The sequence below is a fragment of the Lepidochelys kempii genome, chromosome 18 (genome assembly GCF_965140285.1).
Source record: "Lepidochelys kempii isolate rLepKem1 chromosome 18, rLepKem1.hap1, whole genome shotgun sequence".
Lineage (NCBI taxonomy): Eukaryota > Metazoa > Chordata > Testudines > Cheloniidae > Lepidochelys > Lepidochelys kempii.
In genome coordinates, this window is record NC_136397.1 from 14,242,973 (window position 1) to 14,268,672 (window position 25,700).

The window sequence follows — 25,700 nt, forward strand, 5'->3', positions numbered from 1 at the left end:
GCAGCGATGGAACCATGTTTCACCTCAATTCCAGAATGAGATAAGAAAGCTCTGACAAAAAGCATTGCTATATGAGGTAGATATAATGTAGCATGGTGCTTGTTCTTATTGGGCCGGTTTAGTGCTTGATGCATTATATGGAACTTAACTTTGTTGTGTCAGGATGAAGAAATTTACTAAAAAGAATTGTTTAATCATACGAAAGCTCTTGATGTACCAGGCTCCTGAGTTTTGCTGCAAAATCTCAGTTATTAGTTGTACTGATTTAAGGTGTATGTTATCCGTGCGCCATCTGCACATTGTCTTGTCCATCTTGATATATGCTCTGTAATAATACCTTTAACTTGGAGGGAGAAGAGGGAGCCTGCACCCTTGAAATATTTTGTACTTTAGGAAACTGAAATGTTCTGTTTTGCTGCTTATGTTAGAGACCATTTGGGGGGAAATAGCTGGTATTATCTGACAAGCTCTGCTCAAACTTGAAGCTGCATATGGTCTGTTAACAGCAATTTATCATAACTAACAGTTCGTTATGGGCTTCAGCTTTTTGATGCATAAGTCCCTTTCTTTGTAATGTCAGAGTTTTTGTTCCATAATGTTTTTTAAAATGGGCTTTTTATTAAAATAAGATCTCGTTACAATGAAATGGTAAAAGTTAACATATTGGGTAGATTCTTGTTCTGATAAATTGAACTGTAGTATATCTTGAGCAGAGACTTTAATACCCTTGGGAGTATCTGGAGACACATGAGTATTTATCAGGAAGATTAGTTGTGGATTACTGTAGTGGAGGGATGCCAAGGAATGTAGTACTTGAATTGCCTAGTGGCAGAGGTTGGCATTGGTGCTAGAGTTAGAGTTCAGTTCATCAAGAATTGAACAGCTTTTTTTCCTCCTAATAAAGACAACTGTCACATTAACACACTTCAAGACATTAAGCCCAATAATGTGTGTTGGGGTTATTCTGCCATATCATGGCCCTGCAGTTATGTAGTCTTCTGTAACCTTAATGCCTTGCACAGAATGCTTGACTCCCTAGGTGGGGTGTGCTCAGTACTTAAAAGCATGCAGTTGTGTTATAGTCATTTTTCTGTAGCTTTAGCCAGGAATTTAAGAAGCGTCCAGGTTTTTTTGAATAATCATGCCGTTAAAAATACCTTAAAATTCAGGATTATACTTATGTAAAATACCTTGGAATAGTTTGTACGGAAGCCCTAGGGGATCATAAACCTGGTGCATTTAAAATAAGGAGCTGATTATAAACCTGTGGTCTTCAGGGATAACTTCATAAGAGGTGATTTCAGAAACTAGCTCCTTTATAATAAGGATCCACTATTTAAAAGTGAGGCATTCTGCAGTAATTTTTCCTTTATCCTGTAGGATACGTGTGCTTTAGTATTGAACCAATATTTTTTCTTGTACTTATAAACATAGCATTGGTCTGTTTGCTGCATAGATAATCTCTTTTTAGAGCCAATATTTAGAAGTTTACTATTGCACACTTATGTATTACTAAAATAAATGAGAATTAACACTGGTTCCACTTGACTTGCATATTAAGAGTCGGCTTTTTCTGTAACTGTATTTCAGATCAAAGATCATAGTAGTCAAAAGTGTAATGTTCAACAGTGTGTAACAAGTGCAAGTTCATAGTTTAATACTATAATTTCTATTTGGATAAAGCATACTGTCAGCTGTATCTAGTAATCATGTGTCCAGATTCAAGAAGTTAAGCGGCTGAGTGTGGCTGGGTAAGAGGAGTGGAAATTATTCCTTGTTCATTAAGTCTGGAAAATATACTTGAGGGTATGAAAAAATGGGGAGGGGGTGGGGAAAAAGGTCTTCCCAAGTTAAAGCTTTTTTTACGTTGAGTACGCTGCTTAAGTTAACATAAATGTTCATTTTAAGTCCTGAATTAAAGAAATACTGTGAAGTTAAATTTGACATTGAACTTAATTTGCGAACACAAGTTATTATAGAACCTATACCGATAGAAATGTTTTCAGGACACATAAAAATCCGGTGGCAATGAAGAAATCTTTGCTGTCTGCAACCCCATACATTGCATCATTTAGTATGAAAACCTGGTGGTGAAACTGATGAATGTTTGCATTGTTCAAGCTGTGAGAAATGTTAACTGTAAATAAACTTCATTAATGGTGAAATGTAAATTAGATTTAAAAAAAACTTTAGAAACCTGAAGTGGGGATAATAACGTTAAGTAAAATTTTAAAAAGCCAAACCCCTATTCAGGATGTATCCCTTAAATAGAGAGACTAGTGTACGCTAAGTTCAGTGAGAATTCAACTTGATGGAGTTCTGCAAAAACACAGAAGTTCACTTAGTATCTACCTGTTTAATACATGAATATCCAGTTTTATCACCAGTACCCAATAAGGGAATATGAAATCTTTTTACAATCTGAAAGCAAGTATTAATTTAACCTGAGAATTCCAGTGTATGATAAACTAAAGGCTGAGGTTAAATCACATTAGTGAATGAGGCTCTAGATTTGTAACAGTTAAGACCACTGGAATTTGTTCATACAATTTTGTCCAAAGCTTTTCTGTGTAATGTGTGCATCTTTGACTTTTTCCTTATTTGCTCCCTCTTCAGTCTTTCCTGTATTACTGACTTGGGTTTATCTTTTCTCCCTTTAGAGAGTTTTGAGGTGACAGTCACCAAAGAAGGTGATAAAGGGTTCTTTCTATCCCTTTTATGAATATTAACCCACTAACTTTGGTTATGAAATGGGGAATCAGCACCTAAACAGAAGATCCTGTCATGCTCTTTTACCCCCATTTTATTCTCCCAGTTTTTTTCTATTTTAAAATATATTGATAGAAACTGTTATGTAGCCAAACCCTTGGTTAGAAATATCTTTAAATCAGACATCCATTTGAACTGTTTGGGATTATATTTAGGATATATGAACACTGCAATTAAGCTTTGGTTAAAAAATAGTACTTTCACTTGTAGCTTACATTTTTGGGGCATCTTAGGTTTCTCCCACACATTTTTTTGAAGAAGTAATATAATTGCCAAAACATAGCCACAACCTGCAATACACTTTCCTCACTATATGATTAAGTAGTAATAGTAGATCTGATTTATAATCCAGTTTATAAATAGTTTTAGACATAATGAAAGTGATTTACTTTCTAGGTTTCTTTTTTAGGTCTGTTAGAAAGAAAAGTCTGACTAGAAAGGAATATCTAGTAAATCCCTCTACATGAAATAACTGTCAAGATTTAACATAATTGGTATATTAGTAGACAGCGTTGAAATGGATGCCTGAAAAGTTGGTATTTCTACCTTTGTCATTCAGTAGTTTATTTTGATTCCCTAATTTTAGCCAGGTACATTGCACAGGAAGACTTTGTCCTTTTGACCTGTTGACAGAATTTCTGTAATTGTGGTGCTGAACCTCTACCTGAAGCTTCTTCACCTCTCAACTCGTAAATGTGCATTTTAACCTTCTGCTTTGGTCAAAGTAAACAAGCTGCTCAGCTATTCCCAGTAGCTTGGCATAGAAGATATTACCAGTGGCCTTGGCTGTATGCTCTCATAAGATCTACTCTTACCCTAGAGCTATCTCAAGTACTCCTGTGAAATGCCTGTCTACGTTTCTCTTTTGTATTCCTGCATGAATGGATGCAAAGTAAACAAGTTGCTTGGAAGGCAGACATATGCTTTTTTTTACTAAATTTCTCGGAACTCACCCATTTTAAAGCACAGTGCTCTTGCTTTGTCCACAGACCCTCACAAATCCCTGGCTGCAAAATACTGAGTCATTTACATTTGAAAATGCATGGAGAGGTTTCTGACTGAAATTCTAACCTGTGCTGCTTTGAATCTCTAGGTGAGATTTGTGGATTTAAAATTCATGGGCAAAATGTCCCCTTTGATGCTGTGGTAGTGGATAAATCCACTGGTGAGGGAATAATACGCTCTAAAGAGAAACTTGATTGTGAACTACAGAAGGACTACACATTCACCATCCAGGCCTATGATTGTGGAAAAGGACCAGATGGCGCTAATGCAAAAAAATCCCACAAGTAAGTAAATCTGAGGGTGGCTGAGGGGAATTTCAGTTTAAGTAGTCTTCTGATTGATGTGGCCTATAGTCTGTATATTTGAAATGAACGTAAATCAGGTGATTCTGAAGGCTTAAAAATTATATTAATGCAAGTGGTTCAAAGCAAAACGAGAATTGCTTTGAAGTCGCTACACGTAAATTCTAGGGTGTAGTGACTTATTTGTCCTTTGACATATTGACACCTCCGGATGTTCCACAGGAAACTAATGTGCTAAATTAGGCTAAATTGGAAATACTGAGGAAAGCAGTTAGAATCCCATGAGAGCAAGGACCTCCAAGGGAAACTGAGCTGAAAGAGTAGTCCAAAGAAAATCTCTCCAATAGGTGTTAGTATTGTGGAGGGATAAAGGAACACATGTTTCTATAATTTCCAAGCAGCCTGAATAGAAAATCAAATTGTTGGTTTAAGATTCCTCTCTTTCTAGATTAAAACAACAATACCAGAGCAATCTGCTCTTTATGTAGATGGAAAGGAAATAACCACATAGTAACATCTGCTTTAAAAATAATACAGCACTTTGGAAGAAACATCTGTACAGCATGTGGCAGACTACTGGTAGTGCTCAGGGAAGAAGGGCATAAACAAGATGAGGATTGGGTCAGGAGGAGATGTCATTACTTTCCTAGCTATATATCTTACCTAAGTTAAAGGGGATACAAGCATGGGAAGCCTTTTTGTAGGGAAAGATGCTGTAGGAAAAGTGATATTTAGGTAAACAAAATATTTGATAATACAATCAACTATTGAAGAAATACTCAAAAGGAAAAGATTACAAACCACTTCAGAGACTGGGTGGAATTCTATCCTCTGTAAAGTGTGGCTTCATGTGACTCCCTCTGCACAGCAGCTGTTCATTTTGTAGTAGAATTTGCAATTTTCAGCCACTTTTCCCCATTGCTGCAGGAGATGGACCAAACACAAAATGGCAGAGTCCTGTGGCACGTTATAGTCTATAAGGTGCCACAGGACTCTTTGCCGCTTTTACAGATCCTGACTAATACTGTTACCCTTCTGATACCAAACACAAAATGTAAATGCCAGTTCCCACCAAAAGGAACATTCCCTAGATACAAAAGGGAAGACAAGCGGAGTCAACAGTTTAGAGCAAGCCCAGTGCATGGGTAAAAAAGCAACAGCACTGTGATACTTGCTTCCTAGAGCATCAATAAATGACTGCTTAAACTCACCCCCGGTGTCAAAAACTGCACTTTCACTTTGTGGGTGGCTAGGCTCTTAGTCATCAGCTCTGTATTACTTGTTCTCTTGGTGTTGAAATATGTTACTCTCATACAAATTATTGAGAATGTACTATCCTGAATCTCCTTAACTGATGTGTGGCAATAAAGTTAATCTCTTCCTGCTGATGAAAATGTATCCTGCATTAAAGGAAATTTAAATGTCTAGTGAGTCTCTTTGCACTGCATTTGTTGGCCATATTGGCTAAAATAAGCCCCCTTTTTAAAAGAGAAACTCTTAGGTAAGCATTAGAAATATTTACTTCTGGAGGACGGAGGCATTAATAAAATGTTTCTCTCTAATGTTTTTACATTCCTGACACTTGTTCCATGATTCACACTTTGCTCTTTGTTGTTTTCTTCATTGACACATTTTTCCATTCTGTATTTACGCACACACTGTGACAAGTGCAAGAGGAAAGGCACTGTGTCCCAGACTTTCTGGGATTACTTGGCTCATGATAAAATATTTTAGATGGGTTTTCTGCTATTTTCATAATCTCTGACCTTTCACTTCCCCCTACAAAAAAAGAGCTAATTTTGTTTTAGCTGACTTACACAACTTTATATATTCTTATTGAAACAAAACTAGTCTAATGTTCTTGATTGAGCCAGTAGTCTGAAGCCTGACTTCTAATTGTCATTTTATATTTGTTTTCCATAACAAATTGTTAATTAAAACATAATATTAGGTGTAGTATAAGCTTGCTATCTGATGGTGCATGATAGCAGAAAGGGATAGTAGCGTGTTTGAAGCACACAATTAATAATCAGATATTGAGGTTTTATTCCCAGTTTGCCACAAATTTTAGTTTTTTAACCTTTCTTTGCCTCCCTTTTCCTCTGTAAAATGGCAATAACTTACTTATTGCACAGGGGTGTTAAGGACTTATTACTCCTGGGGGAATTCTGCACCACTGTGCATGTGCAGGATTTATGTCCCCTGTAGATTTCTTTGCTTCCCTACAGAAAAATTACTTTCTGATCGCTCCTTCAGCTACAGGGGGAGGAATCACTGTACACGGAGCTGCTCGCCCACCAGCCATGCATCCAGACACTTGTGCTGAGCCAGACCCCCACTCCCCCTGCTCCTGGGCCACCCAGATGAACCACAAGCACCCAGATCCCCAGCATACCCCCAGATTTCAACTGACATTCCTATGTTAGTTGAATGGCAGCTCTCTAACATTCCTATTTCACCCAGTGTTAAAAGCTGACCATTCTGTCTCTTCTCCAGAGCAACAGTACATATTCAGGTGAATGATGTTAACGAGTATGCTCCAGTGTTTAAAGAGAAGTCCTACAAAGCAACAGTTATTGAGGGGAAGAGGTATGACAACATCCTGAAAGTAGAAGCTGTGGATGCAGATTGTTCTCCCCAGTTCAGCCAGATATGCACCTATGAAATTGTAACTCCAGATGTTCCCTTTGCTGTTGACAAAGATGGTAAGAACCAAGGAGGGGGGAGAAATTGTTCTAAAGTGGTACTTTAGAATAATGTTTCAAATTTGGTCAATGTCAAAATAAAATTAGTGCTTCAGAGTATTCTATTACAAACTTAAATCACTCCATTTTATAATCTAGTTCTACAGTGTAACTGAGCAGACATGTTTTTGTGAGCATTTTAGAGTCCTATTTGAACTGTATATAATATAAGGTAGGTTGTCTTTCACCGTTAGTATGAACCTCGCTATTTCACCTGTCTAACATATCTAGCTTCCACAAGTCTACATTCAGTGCCACACTCAAATAGCAGTGACTTCAAGTGTTTGCTGCTTCTGAAATTTTATTTTGTTGGAAAGTGTTGTGTCTGTGTCCAGCGCGCCATCCATATTCCCCCCCGCCAATATTTTAGAACCCAGGGACCAAAGAGAGCAGTTTCTAAGGCATTTGCTGTTTTGGTCAGGAAGGACAGTCTTTTTCAAACTTCTGTAGCATGTTTAATTGTGGGCTTTATTGAAGAAGCTGGTGCCAAGTTCAGGTCTTATGGGATGTTAACCATGAAGTACAGAGCCTATGGTCTGCTGCTGTTTTGTCTTTTAAAAACAGCAATGTAGATATACCATGTTCTAAACCAGCTGTTAAGATGGTTTTTCTTTCTATAACTGTTCTTCCGTATTTAGGATTGGTTTTACAAATAAACTTTCTATAAAGCTTGAAAACACCATGTAAAACCTTATTTAAGACAGAGAGGGCTTGAGAGGTTACACTATGGAGTGGAGGATGCTGTGGTCAATGAAAAGTACAAATTTAACTTGCTCCCTGAACTGTGAAGGCCACATACCGTTAGAGTTCTCACTCCTCATCTGCAGACAGTTAAATCTTTGGTTTTATTGAAAGATTTACACTAACATAATGAGCTGCAAAAAGACAGTGCTAAGACTGCATCTGCTGCTGTATTTATTTGTGTTAATCTTCTGGATTTAATCTTAAAGAATTGAGTTTGCTGTTTAGGGTATTACACCCACATAAATTGAGGGAAGGGTTAATTAAAGCTTAATTACATGTTACTATCCAAGTCTTAGCACCTGGAGGGGAAAAAAGTATACTTAATGAAGCTGAGTCTAAAAGATGAACATATATTTGCTGTTAATTGGCTCTCCACTTTTGCCAGGTTATATAAAAAATACAGAAAAGTTAAACTATGGCAAGGAGCACCAATATAAGCTTACAGTGACTGCATATGACTGTGGGAAGAAAAGAGCTGCTGAGGATGTATTGGTGAAGATTAGCATTAAGCCTACATGCAAGCCTGGCTGGCAAGGTTAGTTCAATCCCCTCCTTTCACCAGCTGCTATTACTTTACTGCAGTTAAACACTGGTAAACACCAGAGATCTCTAATCTTATTTCTTTGTGTGGATATACAGGCTGGAGCAAAAGAATGGAATATGAGCCTGGGACTGGTTCTCTGGCTCTATTCCCTAATATACATTTGGAGACCTGTGATGAACCCATAACTTCTATACAAGCAACAGTTGAACTAGAGACTAATCATATTGGGAAAGGTTGTGACAGAGATACTTACTCTGAGAAATCCCTTCACAGACTCTGTGGTAAGAATGCATTGATTGGTTTGAAACTGAGTAAAAGTCAGAATAAGGAATATCAAACGAATGGGCAGACTCAATAACGAGTCAGTACAAAAGTTGCCCCAAAATCTTATCTAGCAGACCTTTATATACTTGGTGAGTCTGACTGAACTTGATGTTTTCAAATGACTATCTCATCAGAGGAAGAAGAATCATATTGTAGTCCCCTTTTAACCTCCCTATTCTCCTATTTTGGGCAGTAATTTCTCTTACTGGTGAAAAATGCTCCAGAATTGAATGACTGGGGGTGTGTGTGGATGTTCATTATTATTGAAAACTGCCTATTTTTCAAGATGCAGGACAAATGTGGGGGTGTCTTTTCAGAGGCCGTGATGAAGAGATGGATTATAAAGTGGAGAAAATAAGTCCTGGAATGAAGGACTTCACTTAAACCAGCTAAATCTATGCTCTGTTGCATAGGGGCTAGAGGGCCCTTTTGCATTCACCTATGCTCTGATTAGGAGGATTAAAATTCGTGAGCCCCTCCGATGCAAAATGAAAGGATAGAAATTATGGGCCAGTCTGTCAATGATGTTCAGCACCTTCAGTTGAAGTCACCCAAGACTGTGGGTGGTTCAGCACCTCTGGAAGTCTGGCCATATGCTTATAATATGTTGCCAAACCGTCTCATTGGGTGTGAGAAGGAAATTCTCCTCCCAAAATGTTAACTGAGGCTATGTCTACGCTACAGTTTCGTCGACAAAAGTTATGCCTCTGTTGCATGTCTGCACTGTGCTCACTGTGTCGGCAGAGCGCATCCATATTAGCAGCTCTTGCATTGACACAGAGAGCAGTGCACTGTGGGTAGCTATCCCTCTGTGTGCAACTGGCGGCAGGGTGCTTTGGGAAGGATTTGCAATGCCTCATGGGGCAGGTATAGCATCACATGATGCAGATTTCTCAATCCCATCTTCCATGTGCATCCAACTAGATTGCCAGCCACTTTTCAACTGACGTGTTGGGGGAGAGTATTTGTGGGGGAGAGACAAACTAGCATGTACTGGGGGAGTGTGTATGTGCGAGATACTGTGTGTGTGTTGGGGGGAGAGTGAGTGTGTCGGTGTGCTGTCTCTTTAAGTTCAGACAGAGGCTGGAGCAACCAGTCCTGCGGCAGGGAGAGGGGGACACTTCCCCCCCCATATTAATCACTGCCTCCCTCCCTGGCTCTGCACAGCAGTTGTCCTTGCCCCCTCCCCCTTCCAGCCTGTAGCCTGTCTGCCCCTGTGTTCCTGTTGCCTGGGGAAAGCAGGATTTTGGGTTAATGATTTGCTATTTGCTGCCATATGCTTAGCTGTCAGAACTTCCCAGAGATTTAAAAACGGAGAGGCGCATGCCTGCGTAGCTGTATGCAGTGTGGCAGAGTTCGAAACAGTGAGCAGAGTGGTCATGGTGGGCATTGTGGGATAGTGGGGGAGGCCAATTATGGCGACATAATGAATGGCAGTGTCTACACCAGTGCTTTGTCTCTTTAACTTTGCTGCGAAAAGCTCTATGTCCCTTGTCAAGGTGGCTTTATTTTGTCGGCAAAACAAGAGTTTTGCCAACAAAAGTAGCATTATAGTATGTACATCTCTACTGTTTTGTCAGCAAAAGCTGCCTTTTGCTGACAAAACTGTGTAGTATAGATAAGGCTTAAACTTATTCTCTGTCCCTTATCATCTCTCCTCTTTACACTATTGTCTTTATAATGGTGTAAGTTTTACATGAGCAATTCTGCTTACTCAGGGGCTGAACTTGACTTGTATGTAGGTTTTAGGTGGATACGTGTGTGCAGCAGTCTTATTATCTGCTGAAACTTTAACCAATAACATCCATATTTGTGAACTTTACTTAATATTGTGGCAGTTCCTGAGCTGCTGGCACTATTAATCAATGCAGAAGTCTGGTGTGCTTCACTGTGACATCAGTTACCCTGGATTTGGAGTTCTGAGTAAACAGAATGCTGAGCTTCTTTTAGGGAGTGGATATTTTGCATGATTAAACGGCCATTCTTGTGACTGATTTGGGCTCCAAAGGGAATCTCATCCAGCCCTCTTTAACCAGAAGAAGTAAAGATCTCAAGACTGGTAAAGAGTTATAACAGGAGAAAAGTGGTGTCATCCTCATGGCTCTGGAATTCAGGAAGTAAAATGCCTTAATGTATGATATTATGACTCCTAGCATAAACAGTGACAAGGAGGCTCTAGGTAGGCAAAGCCTAGAGAGCAAACATTGTTTGCTACATTGGATGTCTACCAAGAGGTTAAATGGCTGGAACAAGTAATTCAAAGCTGTTAGGCTTGACCATGTTTAACTACATTGCAATTTAATTTAAAATTGCTTGGTGCATGACACTAATACAGGATTCTTACAGCTAATGCTGAAAGGTTAGCAATCAAAACAAACAAACAATTTGGTTTGACACCAATTCTTAGATTCCTTCTGTGTGTTTTTAGTAATATACTTTTATTGTAGGTGTTTCCTCTGGCACAGCTGAGCTGCTTCCCCCTCCAAGTAGCACTGCTAACTGGACAATAGGACTTCCTACTGATAATGGCCATGACAGTGACCAAGTCTTTGAATTTAATGGCACTCAAGCTGTGAAGATTCCAGATGGCATTGTCACAGTCAATCTAAAAGAGCCCTTTATGATTTCGGTGTGGATGAGGCATGGGCCTAGTACCAAGGAGAAGGAGACAGTACTCTGCAATTCAGACAAAACAGGTTTGTAAATACTTCAATTGTAAACAGTCTCTCTTTGGTTTTGGTGATATATTTGTTGCAGGTCACTCAAGGCTCTTCTAGATTAGATTCACTTTGGAAGCAACAAGCCACGCTGAAAAACTCACTTTTATTCTGGAGTAATATCCAGGTAGGGAGTTATATTGGCATAGCTAGAACAGTATAATTATACAGCTGTAGTTCTACTGATCAATTTTCCTGTGTAGACAAGCCCTTAGAGTATTTAGTTTTCGTGTAGATAAAGGGAACTTAATACCAGTTTCTTTATACTGTAGAGATTTTAGCCATTGTGATATACCAATTGATCTGGCAGTACAATCTGTTTAGATTGTGTGATTTGAAACTCATTCTTGATACGTCATGACTATCATGAGGCTATATGCAGTAGGTTTAGCAATATGGATCCTCACTGTTCTGTTCTGTTCTCTTTTTTTTTAAAGAGGATTGAATGTGGAATATTTGCTTCTAGGGGAAAATAGCTCTCTCCCTCTCCTTCCACCCCCTCCATGGTGAAGCTGCTCTTATCCTTTGAATAGTTTCTGTGAATGCTTCAAACACCGTTTTGAAGACAGTATTTGTGATGGGTTCGGTCACAGAGACCCCCTTGGGACTGTCGCCTGTCATGCTGAATTTACCTCTGAGCCCATTTTCCCTGCCAGCTTGGGATTCCAGAACCCTGCCTTGTTGAGCCAGACATGCTAGCTTGCTGCAACACAGACCAAGGTCTGGTCCATGCCCCCAAAGCTGCAGACTTTAACCAAAAACTGCTCAGCAGGTCACCTATCTCCAGCACCGAGATCCCAATGGGATCCAAAATCCAAATAAATCCGTTTTACTCTGTATAAATCTTATACAGGTTAAACTCCTAAATTGTCCCTCCTCTATAACACTGATAGAGAGAGATTCACAGCTGTTTGCCTCCCCTGGGTATTAATCACTTACTCTGGGTATATCAATAAACAAAAGTGATTTTATTAAGTATAAAAAGTAGGATTTAAGTGGTTTCAGGTAATAACCGACAGAACAAAGTAAGTTACCAAGCAAAATCAAACAAAACACACAAGTCTAAGCTTAATACATTAAGAAACTGATTACAAATAAATCTCACTCTCAGATGTTCCAATAGGTTTCTTTCGCAGACTCGACTACTTCCTAGTCTGGGCCCAATCCTTTCCCCTGGTACAGTCCTTGTTAGTTTCTACAGGCGTTTTGGGTGAAAAGCAGGGACTTTCTCATGACTGGGACCCCTTTTGTTTGGCACAAGGCAGGAATCTTTTGTCTCTCTGGGTTCCCACCCCTCCTTCTAAATGGAAAAGCACCAGGTTTAAGATGGATTCCAGTATCAGGTGACACATTCACTTGTCCTGTGAGACCCCCTCCATTCTTCCAGGGCTGGTCCGCACATATACAGGAAGGCTTGCAAGTAAAGAAACCATTTACAACCAATTGTCCTAGTCAGTGAGAGCCATCAAGATTCTAAACCACCATTAATGGCCCACACTTTGCATAATTACAGTAGGACCTCAGAGTTTATATTTCATATTCCTAGTTTCAGATACAAGAATGATACATGCACACAAATAAGAGGAATATATTCAGTAGGTTATATGATACTTTACAAGAGACCTTTTGCCTGAAGCATATTCCAGTTACATCATATTTATACTCATAAACATATTTTTACAAAGTATATGGTGTGCAATGTCACTGTATTGGTACAAAAGAATATCTGATAACTCTTCTTTTGTAATTGCTTGCTGATAGAGTACAAGATTCTTGCCTCTGTTAGCTAGAGCAGGGGATTTGTTCAGTGATTTTTAGGAGAAGGCTTTCTGGGTAACAAGCTGTCTGGTCTCTCAAAGGAAGCCAAGCCAAAAATACAAGCAAAGCAAAACAAAACAAGGCCCCCTATCATTAACAGAATTGAATTTGATCAAAAGAGAGAGAGACATCTCTTTACATCTGATCTAAGAAATATTTTTCAACCTACTGCTGATACTGTCTACCTAGTAGCAAAGATCATTCTTTGAAACTTTTTTGTGTGTGTTTGCTTGAGAGTATCAGGATCAACAAAGAATCCTTGGAATTATTGGAATCCTTGAAGTAATTTGAATGAGAAAAAATAAACTTAGTTCAGAGTTGTGCCCTATTTTAACAGGGGAGGGAGGTGTACAGAGGTGGTATGCAGCATATCTCCAAAACAGACTGCTTTTTCTGCGCAGTTATGCATATTCCAGTATTGTTTGAGGTTGATAATTTCTGAAATTATGAATCCCTTTCATCTTCTTTTCAGCAGGATATTATACAGTTTCTTTTTTTAAAAAAACTAGGTCTCTTATGTTTAATCATAATATGTTTCTATTCATAATACATTTGTGTTGTTGGGATGGGAAACTACAAGGTTTGGGGCTTTTCCTTTCTCTCCCTCCTTGGCTGATTTATGCAAGATATGGGTAACCTGAATTAAAATTACTTCATCCTCACTCTCACTTCCTTGTATCTCCCAACATCTTCCTTTTATATTTAGTTTAGATCCACAGTTCTCAAACTGTGGGTCAGGACCCCAAAGTGGGTTGCAACCCCATTTTAATGGGGTTGCCAGAGCTGATGTTAGACTTGCTGGGGCCTGAAGCAGGAGTCCCACTGCCTAGGGCTGAAGCTGAAGCCTGAGGGCTTGAGCCCTGGGCAGCAGTAGTCAGGCTTCAGCCCTGGGTAGCGGGGGTCAGGTTACAGTCTCCCCCGACCTGGGCTGAAGCACTCAAGCTTTGGCCCCCCTCCTGGCTTTGTCCACCCACCCCCTGTGCAGCAGGGGTTGGGCTTCAGCTCTGGCCACCCCACCAAGGGCGGTGAGAGTTGGGTTTCAGTCCCCCTTCCTGGGGTCATGTAGTAATTTTTATGTCAGAAGGGGGTCACGGTGCAGTGAAGTTTGAGAAACCCTGGTTTAGATTGTTAATTCTTTAGGGCATGGACCATATGTGTTTAATATCCTCGTGAAGCATCTTTCCTACCTATAGTGCTATTATACATAGAATCATAGAATCTCAGGGTTGGAAGGGACCTCAGGAGGTCATCTAGTCCAACCCCCTGATCAAAGCAGGACCAATCCCCAATTTTTGCCCCAGATCCCTAAACGGCCCCCTCAGGGATTGAACTCGCAACTCTGGGTTTAGCAGGCCAGTGCTCAAACTACTGAGCTATCCCTCCCCCCCCAAACATGTTAAATGGTGTTAATTACCAGCAAGATATGCTGTTTAATTGGTAACAGAAGATTTTTCACTACCCACAATTTGAATTTTGTTCGATTTTCTCCTATTGGTAGGCTTACCCCTGTGATGCTTCAGTCCTAGTCCTTGGTTAGGATGGGGAAGGAAGAACATGTGTCTTATTAGCTATGATGTTATCAGTATTACTGTTGGATTGTTTAGGAATGGATGACCTAAAACTCCTTCCTGGGCACTTCTTTTCCCTTGAAGCTATAGCATGCTTGATTTATTTTAAATCTGTCTCGTGCTCTCATTTGTGAAGCTTAATACTATTCTGTAGGACGGTATTAATAGCACATTCACATATCAGTCATGTAGTTTAGGGTTACGTGAATTCTCAACTATCGTTTCCAGTTCTAGAGTTTTAGGGCACAGGGCAATGGGAAAGAGTAACATTAATGTAACCTTTTGTGCAGATATGAACCGGCACCACTACTCTCTTTATGCACACAATTGCCGACTTGTTTTCCTCTTCCGCCAAGATCCTTCAGAGGGAAAAACTTACAAACCTGCGGAATTCCACTGGAAACTGAACCAGGTGAGTATGAAAAGGGTACTTGTTAAGAAATTACAATTTAAGTATCCATAGGAGCCTAAAACAGCATGATAGTTTTACTTGTAAATTAAGTCTTTGTGGCAATCCAAACTCCTTATTCCACAGTTTACTAAAATAAACTGAACTGTGTTTTATAGTTCTAAAGTTTCAAGGCCATATTCTGCTATCCTTATTCATGTAGAGTTACATCTTGCTTCTGTAGTGTCCCTCAGGAAGTCAATGGGGATTAGTTATGGAATACAGTTCAATTCTGTATGAGTAAGGGTGGTAGAAACTAACTTTAGGTGAGTAAATTAAGTGTTTAAAAGATAGGAACCAGATTTGGTGGAACTTGTCTCCATTGAACACAATAAAAAATGAATGACCATTGTACTTGCAAGTATTCCCATGTGTTTATAACAATTAAGTACTTGTGAGCATATGACTTTTTTGTAGCCAGAGAATGTAATAAGATAAACTGTTTTTTAATTTTGCACACTGGAAGAAAAATTTTCCTGACACCATGTGCATTGCTGGTGTTAGATAAGCAAACTGACTTATTGGTAAAGCAATTTTTGTAATATTGGTAGCAGTCATGATCAGGAAGACTAACATTAGAGAGTTTAATTTTTTTTTTATTGGACCAATAAATGTGAGCAAAATAAGTAAATTTGTGTGGTTAATAGCTCTCATATAGAGGTTCCTTTAACTGCTTCCAGCTAATGTTGAGGATCTGTTTGTTTGCTGCCAGTTATATAAGCAGTAAGACACATCTGAATTTCTGATGCTGGAATGTAACCACACAATTAGTAACTTTCTAGCATTCTTCACATACTGGCATATGCTGCTGTGATTATAAAATGGCCTTGTGCATAGGTATAGTGAGTTGACAACATTCCCATAATTGCAACCAGCTTCCATTATTAAAGATCTCTGATTTTGGCTTGGGACTCTTTTTTTTTTTTTTTTTCCGAAATTGCCATATTTATATATTACACAGAATACTTCAGCAGAACAGGATCAAAATTTTTCAAATAGTGTTTTAATATGGCAGTGTACTAAATGTACTCCAGTGAGTACTTTTCTTTTCTGATTTCGGCTGTGCTGTGTTACAGGTTTTGTAAAAATTAAATTCATTGCACAGAAATATTTGCCCATATGGTGACTTTGCAACTTTCCTTTGTTGGCAATAGAAGAAACTATTAATGGATTTAACACAGACAAGCTTCTTTGGAAACAGCTTTGCTGTCCACAACTTTATTTATATACTTAAAAAAAAAATTGTTTCTTGGACAAAAAATTTTACTTAAGAAATAAAAGGTGCTGGAACTCTGTTTTTAAACATTACCGGTCTTTCTCTTCCCAGGTGTGTGACAAGGAATGGCATCATTATGTCCTCAATGTTGAATTTCCAACAGTGACGCTCTATGTAGATGGAGTTTCATATGATCCTTTCCCAGTGACTGAGGATTACCCACTACATCCTTCCAAGATAGAAACTCAGCTGGTAGTTGGAGCATGTTGGCAAGGTAATGATTGATTTTCTCATTTCCATGAATGGTTAGTTCTCTTCAGGGCAATGTAAAAAGCAATCTTTCATCTCCTACAGATTTTTTCCTCTGGCCCACTATCCCATATTTCTTCTTTAATTTAGTCACCTTTTCTGGAGTGCCGTTGTACTCATCACACATAGGTAGATATGAAATACCAAATTTACATCTAGAAATGCCAGGCAGGGTTTCACTTAAGAAGTGATTTCTGTAATAACTATGGGAGTATAGTCAGTTTCATTTTTGGTAATACTAACAAAGGTACATTTTATTCTTAAGATTACTAGGCAGAACCTTTGTTTCAAATTAGGTTAGAAAACAGACTTTAGAAAAACCAAGCTCTCATTTTTGGCCATGTTTCTATTTGAGGATTTAATTAAGTAACAGTAATGTTTTCCCTTGAGGATTTTACCACTTGTGGTTATAAAAAGAAAAAAATAGCAGCAGTTTTATATGCCAACTAAGCTTCAATTGTGATTCTCTGCAGGCTGCTTAATGCTGATTCACAGCCTATATTACTGGTGATGCTTGCTCATCAAAAGCCTGAGAAAATGGGGCAGGTGTCCTCTGAACATGGAGCATTGGAAGTAGATTACCAAGGCACTGCAGTGGGCTGCTCAGTTCAGTGCTTTTTTTTTTTTTTTAAAAAAAGCATTTTGCTTACTGATGAAATTACTTACGAGTTGGAAAACTGCTGATCTAGCTAGAAAATCTTGACCTAATAGAACAATACTTTTTTAGTAGACAAGTATTAGATCATAGATATTTTACTATAGGTCTGCAAGCTTATGTCAAACTGTTGCATCTGCATACAGTACATAGGACATTCATAGAGCATGCAGTAAGGAGAGTCTTATGGTGCCTCTTTTTCTCTGAGATTTGAGGCCTTGGAAAGATAAAATGACAGTCAAGTGGTCAGAATAAGCATTACATATTGTGAGGGGCCTATTACCTTTTCAATACTTGCTCATTTGCAAAATTCATTAACTTGCATCCAGTCTCCCAATCATTAGAGTGAATTAGTGAGGTTCCAGTTCACTTCATTTATTGCTATATAGATGGATTTCAGATTATCCCTTTTTGTTTTGCTATAGTGCAGCAGCAAGTGGAGCAGTAACTAGCTTCCAGAGCGCTGCAGTGTGAAAGGGGAAACCAGAAATAATTTGCCAGCTAAATGTCTGGAATCCTCCAAGGCTTCGATATAGGCTCTTATATCCTAACACAAGCCCAATCATTTTTACCTGTTAATATTTGTGTTCCTTTGGTCTCCACATAGAGGTTCCCTGTTGTGATGTGCATTAGCACCACTATATAATCCTTTCATTCCTTCCTGCTTCCATCATGGCTGTTGCCAGTAATGGACTTGATTTGAAATGGGGATGCTAAAACTTTGGGATCGAGGACTTGTGGGTCTATCAGGAAATTCTATTGAAAACCTTATTTTAAGAGGATTATAACTCAGTCAGAGAAGAATTTATGCAAGAGTGAAACTAATGCTTAAGGTCTTGACCTGAGAGCAATATTGTTTGCTTTACCAAACTTTATATATAATCTAGATCAGCCCAATTTATTTAAAGAAGATTTTAAAACTTTTCCCTCCTTAAAGTTATGCTTTCTAAATCCTCTTTAACATTTTTAGTCTACTACTCTTCTAAAAAGCTGCAATTTCAAAAATTGGCCAATTAATATATGCAGTATTATTAAATTGGTCTGAATTATTAGTCAGTAATGGCTCCTTTTGATCTGTCCATAATACTTTTTTTCCTTAGGAGATCTGTTAACATAGACTTTAATCTCCCCATCATACCTGTGAAGATGGGAATATGAAGTATACCAGCTGCTGGGTTTGGCAATGGTTTATATAAGAAAATCCAACTCTGTGTCTAAGGCTAAAACTGATTAAATTCATACCAGTTGTGAGGAGCTGGTTGGGATATAAGCAGAATATGCTTGGTGAAAGGGTGTGTGTGTGTGTGTGTGTGTGTGTGAGAAATAACTTACAAGTCCCTCACTACTTGGTCCCTTCCCCATTGTCCCTATTCTTTGTCTTGCTTTTCTACAGAATATACAGGAAATGAAAATGACAATGAAACTGTGCCTGAAACATCTGCAGGTTGCTGGAGTATTTTCCACTACTTTTTTTTATTTCATTTTTAAGCCAAGACATTGCTTCATCTCACCCATAGCATGAAATGCAGGCATTGCATTTTGGCCATTGATACCCCAACATAATCTGCTTCTGGGCTGTTTTTTCATTGTACTGTTATTTCCAATGCTTCACTTCCTGATTTTATTTTTACTGCATATAAGTGCACATCCATGGACAAACTTGAAACCATTGTGATTGCAGTGAAGTGGTGTAATATGAGCCATTAATTAATGAGCCATTAATACAAAGTATTAGCTACACTTTTTTTATCCAGTTTTATTCAAATATCATTGCATAGATCTTATATGTAACCCAAAGGACAATATGTCTTGATAACACCTAGAATTCCCAGTGGAGTACTCACTTGACCAGAAGTCTGTAAAAATGTCAGTTGGAGCCAACAGAAATACCAGCTTTTCTTCCCATTTGGCTGACGTTGCAATGTTTTATTGTTCTACATAGTTTCAGTGGTTCTCTGGGTTTCATGTCTTGGTTTGAGATTTAATTTACTACATATTTCTAAGAGAATACATTTAGGTACTTAATATTTGTGTAAGGTCTGGAACTGCCTTGAATGCCGTAGAAGTACATACATGAGAAGATTTCTGATAGCTTACTTTTAACTTGGCAAACAAAAGCATAACAAGATCCAAGGGCTGGAAGTTGGAGCTAGGCAAATTCAGTCTGGAAGTGAGGGAAACTTTTAAATGAGGGAAACTATTGGAACCACTTACTGAGGGCTGCTGTGGATTTTTCTATCACTTGGATGTCTTTCTGAAACTGCACTCTAGCTCAATCAATGATGAACTTGAAATAAGAGTTACTAAGTGAAATTCTGTGCTCTGTGTTAGGCAGACTGGATCATTGTAACAATCCCTTCTGGTTTAAAATGTATGCAACACTTCAGGTTCTTGGTTTAGCATAAATTGTACTTTGTTGCACTTTCTCCTGTCCTGATAGGTGTCTCCTGATTTTCTAGCGTTAATGACCAATAGGAGATACCATTTCAGCACTAGGGTTAAAGTCTCATCAGAGAGCTCATAAGCTCTGTCTATGGTCTTCTTTAAGTACACCACCTCGCTGTATAGGCAAAAGTAACATTTGTGATGGAAACACTAGCCTCTGCTTCACAGTTCAGGATGGCCATACATGTCTGTTTTGAGGGCCATATGCATGATGAACTGTTTAATTCTTTCATTGTGCTTGAACATGATCACAAGTTTAATACCCGGAATGGATATAAACTAACTTGCATGTGAATACATAATGGTAAAATAAAGCACATTTGATGATAAAAAGAAAAGGTTTAAGGTCTATAAAGATTTTTTCCCCCTTCTCTTTATAAAGGTGGCGAACTCCACATGGCTCAGTTTTTCCGAGGCAATCTGGCTGGATTAATGATCCGGTCTGGTAAACTGGAGAACAAGAAGGTGATAGACTGCCTCTATACCTGCAAGGAAGGATTAGATTTGCAAATTGCAGACGGCATTGGCAAAGGCATGAAGGTAAATGTGCATATGGATGAAGTGAAATGCACCTGCCGTGATTTACTAAGGGTTTGTCTATACTAGAAATGCTACAGCGGCACAGCTACGGCTCTGCAGCACCACTGCTGGAGTACAGAAGGGTTCTTCTGTTGGTGGAGTAAACCCACCTCTCCGAGAGGTTTGGTCAGCAGGTCAATGGAAGAATTCTTCTGTTGACCTAGCACTGTCTTCAGTGGGGCATAGGTTGGCTTAACAACATTGCTCTGGGCTGTGAATTTTTCATACCCCTGAGTGATGTATTTGGTCAACCTAACTTTCTAGTGTAGACTAGCCCTAAGAAAGCACGTTCTTGACCTGGTAAAGATTTTCCAAATAGCTATATTATAGATGCAGCTTATAAAAGCAAGAGTGTTTTTTCTCCAGTATATCTTATACCAGTTCCTCAAATGAAATAATCTATACCAACTAAAGCATTTTTGTGCTAGGATAGCTGCCTTTCACTAAGACTGTTAGTGGTATAGAGATGCAGTTTAAAAAAAATCACACCCCTAGTGATATTAATAAACCAGCAAAAGTTTTCTAGTGTAGGCTTGGCCTCTAGTGGCCTTTGAGAATGCAAATGGATGCATAAGCGCACACGTATGGAGCCTAACAAAACAACTTAACATAATAGGTCTCATTTATGCGTAGGTATTTTATTTCAGTAGCAAGGCCTGTGAGAACAAGGCTACGTTTTCCTGACTTGTTAGCTATATCTCTTTCGGATGACTAGAGTGACAACATTGTTCCAAATTCCTGGAATTTTTCTTGGATAATGAAATACTGTAAATGTTTGACTTAAACTTTTAGGCTAATTGGGGAAGTTAAACTGAGTTGTAAAGCCAGTGACTAATGATTCTTTCTGCTTTGAATACAAATGCTAATTATCTCAGTGCTTAATAGTTTAAGCAGTGCTGAGCTTTTTGGCTTAATTATTCTAGCACATTGGTACTTGGATCTCTTTTTTTGATTTTTCTTCTGCTCTTTGGAATGGTTTCAGATTAATGTGAATCCCAGCCGGTCAACATTGACCTTGGAAGGGGATGATATTGACAGGTTTGACAAAGCCATGCAACATATTTCCTACCTGAATTCCCGCCAGTTCCCAACACCTGGAATCCGGAGGCTCAAAATCACCAGCAATGTCAAGTATGTCCTAGTGCAGAAAAATGCATCTATACATAAGGATATTGGGGACTTGGAGAAATAAACTAGAACAAAATTCTTTAGTGCAATGCCATTGACATGGTCACTAATGCAGACCTTTACTTGTGAAGGCTTTGTTCATGAGCCTTGAGTACTGAGGTGAAAGGGAATCTTCCAGTGATTAAAGAGGGCTTTGAATCAGCCCTTAGAACAGTTACCAATACCAAATTTGTTCTGTTACATAAAAATCCTGATCTGTTTCTTGGGACTGTTGATTAGATATCAGTGGTATTGTAACATTTTTGGGGGATCTGATCCAGGGATCAATATTGTTCTAGATGTAAAGTAAGATATTTGATGCTGATTATGGCCAAAGTGTTCAAATTTAAGTGCCCAAATCTGTATCTAGGTACCTAAACAAGTGGTGTGACTTTTTTTTTTTTTTTAAAAGAGGTGTTAGGCACCTGCAATTCCCGCTTAAGTCAAATGAAACTTCTGGAATAGTGTTTTGGGACAGAATCTTTTTGCTGTGAACAGCAGCCTTAAGTGCCTTGAGCTATTGCATATTTGTTAGCATTGCTGTCAGAACTTCTCCAGACTGGTTTCAGATGACTTTGAAGACACTGATCAGAGGGGGGGTGACCAAAGTCAGGCTGGAAAATGGTAACTTAAAAAAAAAAAGGAAAAGACTATTTTGGATGTATTCTGTCATTCTTCAGGACTTTTTATGGTGACAAGAATGCACAATATTTCTGAGTATGCTGGTAATCTATAGGCCATTGATTCAGCTAGTGGCTGTCTACAAGCATCTGTATGAGATGGTTTATTGAAAGGAACTGCTATGCTGTTTGGACACTTAAACAGAGCTCTTGGCATTGGCATTGTTGCTTTACAGTAGTTCATGGGATGTTTCTCATTGGGTATGCATTTTCCTGGCTTCCTACCCAAGTTTTGGGTTTGAACGTACTCAGTATCCCAAAATAAAACTTGGAATGCTCCGGTGTAAAAAATCTTCACAAACAAAAGTTTCTCCTGGGTTTGCATCAGAGCATATGAAATTGTGAATTATGAACCATTATGTAGTTAGGCATCTAAATCCATCTGTATTTTCATGAAACAAAAAAGCATCATTTGGCCACTTTAATGACCAAAGTTCTCCAGGCCGTGTTAATAGGCATGTCACCCATCATTTCGAGTCTTATTTATATTTCTACTCAATTTATTTCTGGTTAGTTATTTCCTTAATGTCTGGTTTGATTTTTATTTTTCCTCGTTGGGCAATCTTGGTTGTGATCATTGCAAGTGTGCACTGTGAGGACTTCTCCAGTATTGCAGCCTTACCTAGTGGCATAATCTGTGGATGTTAGTCATAGCCCAGAAAATGGGGCAAAATGTTCTCTATGAGCAAAAATTCATTTTAACATTGTTCCCTTTGAGGGGGTGGTAGTGGTGATCTACATTTCCAACACAATTGATGGATTTATTATAGGACCCTTGGGTCTGAGACAGAGCTTATTTATATGGGATTTAATTAAATAGTTGAAATGTTTTGTAGTATTTTAACTATTTAATTGCCACTGCAGTGCATAACTGCCTCTCCTTTAAGCCTGTCTTGCACACTTAAACAAACAGCCGTTGTATCTTTTGTAGGTGTTTCAATGAAGAAGCCTGCATTGCCATTCCCTTTGTGGATGGGTATATAATGGTCTTGCAGCCTGAGGAACCCAAGATCAGTTTGAGTGGCATCAACCATTTTGCCCGTTCTGCCTCAGAGTTTGAGAGTCCAGAGGGAGTTTCTCTCTTCCCTGAGCTTCACATAATCAGCACCATCACTCGGGAGGTGGAACCAGAGGGAGAGGGAGATGAGGATCCTACAGGTAACAAACTTGATTACTAACCTGGTTGTGGAATCTGTCCCCGTCCTGCAAATTCTCTGCAGTGTGGGGATGGCCCTCCATGTGTGTATATCCCCACTGTAGCACAGAACAGAGGGGGTAGGTGTCAAATTCTTCATGATACTGTCTTTTTGATGTAGCAGGAAGAGAGTGGGAAGGCAGGGCTGGGTGAGAGGGTGGGCATACTGTTTTTTCCCTGGGCCTGCAGAACTTCAGTCAGAAGTGAGAACAGTCTTAGACTGTTTCCTCTCCAAGGGAGAGAATGCTTTTTGGGTGTGGTTTCTTAAATAAGAATTCAGTCTTACACCTAGATCATTCTTCATGGTCAAATCCATCGTACCTAGTCAGAAGGGAAGAATTATAGCTGCTTATGACAGCTCCTTCCACTTTGCCTTTGGCCTTTCTGCTTATTTCTTTGGCTTCCATGTCCTCCTTCAGTCCAAGAATCTTTGGTATCAGAGGAAATCATGCACAACTTGGATACATGTGAGGTCACAGTGCTAGGAGAGGAGCTAAATCAGGAGCAGGAAAGCCTCGAGGTTGACATGACACAGTTACAGCAGAAGGGCATTGAGATGAGCAGCTCCAACCTTGGCATGATCATCACAGGTAAGGGGTTGCCACCTTTGGCCTTGTGCTGGGAAGGGTTTGAGGCAAATGAGAACAGGAACTGTGTATTTGTGTGCTTACTAAGTGAAATATTTAAGTGAATGAAAACTTTGTCCTGTCCCATCTCCTTCCCCCACCCCAAAACCCCAAGTCTATAGTTCTGACAAGTAGCTGGGTTTTTTTTATCCTCTCAGGTGTTGATACTATGGCCAGCTATGAGGAGGTTTTGCACTTGATACGCTACAGAAACTGGCACACTGTCTCCCTGTTTGACCGAAAGTTCAAGTTGGTCTGTTCTGAGCTTAATGGTCGCTATGTCAGCAATGAATTTAAAGTGGAGGTATGTGAGCTAATCTCATCCCTTTGAAAGTGGTCAGAGCCTGCATAGATGAAAGTTAATGTTCCAAGAAATTGATCAGTAAATGGTTGGATCTCTGCTTTCTAAATATTACGTCATCAGAGTAGACTAGGGTGTGTTAAGCTATGTTTTAATGGGTTGTCAGTCTGAAAGTTGCCTTCACTGATTCCAACTCCAAGTGATGCACAAACCAGATCATATGGAGTTGGGACTCCGTGTGTATCCTACTATATGGAATGCAGTTAAGGGGAGTAAGTGGGGAAGAGGCTGGATGGGGAGGTGGGACACTAGAAAATGGACTGTTGGGAACAGTACTGCATTGGCCCTAAGGAAATGGACTTGAGAAGTCTTTTCCAACTCTAATTTCTGTGATTCTGTAAATTACTCTATTTTTTCTTGCAATGGGGCTTACTACTGTCTTGCTTGCATGACACAGAGGTTACCAGGAAGACTAATCCTGAGTGACAGGAGGAACTACTTGAAATAAAAATTATTATTGCCCTCCATGTTTACACTGGGAAAGAAGCTTAAAGCTACACAGTATCTATAGAAGAATATGAATTAATGAGTCCTGCTGTTGATGTGAACATCGAGGTTAACTAACCCTCAGTGTAAATATACACCAAAATTCATCAATAGGTCCTCTGAGTGATGATGATCTTGATATTTGCTGCAACATGAAGTTATTGTTGTATTGAGAGCCATTGTTGCATATCTGTATATCTGTCCATTGTAAACTTGAATTTCATAAGCTGCACTTTTAAAAATCAGCCAATGTGAGGACAGTGCAGTTAAATCTGACTAGCCAGCATTTGATAACCATCCCCCACTTCCCTTTCCCCATCGAGGAGCAGAAATTGCATGAGTAGCTAACATGGCTATGCTTCCTGAGGAAGTACTGTAAACTTTGATCCAGGATCTTTACAATTCAGCAAACTGGAAATGCCGTCCTTGGAAATGCTTCCTTGTCATTTACTATATTTCCCCTCTTCCTATTGTGCAGCTGGCCATGCACCACATCTGTCTAGTCACTACTCCCCATTACAGAGAAGGATACGCTTAGCAATGTATTGGTGGAGAGGAAAGGGAAGCTCACCAAAACATGAAATGTGCTGAACTTGTAGCTGAGCCTAACTTAATGAACCAGCTCTTCAGAACCTCTGTTAAACGTTTTTTCAAATGGTCTCTGGAGTTCCAAAGAATCTGAGTGTCTCAGTGTTTTGTCTGTGACCTGCTGTTTACTCATTGCTGTTAACTGAAGGTGATCCTACACCAGAATTGGGCAAACTACGGCCTGCGGGCCACATCCAGCCTGCAAGACTGTCCAGCCCAGCCCCTGGCCCGAGAGGCTAGCCCCTGAACCCTCCCCTGCTGTCCTCCCTCCCCCACACCCTCAGCTTGCTGCGCTGCCAGCGCTCTGGCCTGCCGCTTCTGCCAGGCAGCACGGCTGGCTCCAGCCAGGTGGTGGGGCTGCGAGCTCCTGCTGCCCTGAGCAGCATGGTAAGGGGGTGGGGAGCAGGGGG

General features: G+C 39.4%; 1 protein-coding gene across 4 annotated transcripts in view; it reads left to right on the forward strand.

Annotated features, from left to right (window-relative positions):
* Positions 1-25,700, forward strand: part of CLSTN1 (calsyntenin 1) — a 62,009-nt gene that overhangs the window by 29,792 nt on the left and 6,517 nt on the right. The window contains exons 3-16 of one of the 4 annotated variants that reach the window (XM_073316578.2): positions 2,661-2,690; positions 3,863-4,058; positions 6,573-6,781; positions 7,950-8,099; positions 8,204-8,389; positions 10,880-11,128; positions 14,826-14,947; positions 16,311-16,473; positions 18,557-18,607; positions 19,991-20,148; positions 21,170-21,318; positions 22,966-23,192; positions 23,649-23,819; positions 24,014-24,159. In XM_073316578.2, the coding sequence (XP_073172679.1) occupies positions 2,661-2,690; positions 3,863-4,058; positions 6,573-6,781; positions 7,950-8,099; positions 8,204-8,389; positions 10,880-11,128; positions 14,826-14,947; positions 16,311-16,473; positions 18,557-18,607; positions 19,991-20,148; positions 21,170-21,318; positions 22,966-23,192; positions 23,649-23,819; positions 24,014-24,159 (2,207 nt within the window). The remainder of the gene's footprint in view (positions 1-2,660; positions 2,691-3,862; positions 4,059-6,572; positions 6,782-7,949; positions 8,100-8,203; positions 8,390-10,879; positions 11,129-14,825; positions 14,948-16,310; positions 16,474-18,556; positions 18,608-19,990; positions 20,149-21,169; positions 21,319-22,965; positions 23,193-23,648; positions 23,820-24,013; positions 24,160-25,700) is intronic. The other 3 variants (XM_073316580.2, XM_073316579.2, XM_073316581.2) reach the window with 3 other exon arrangements.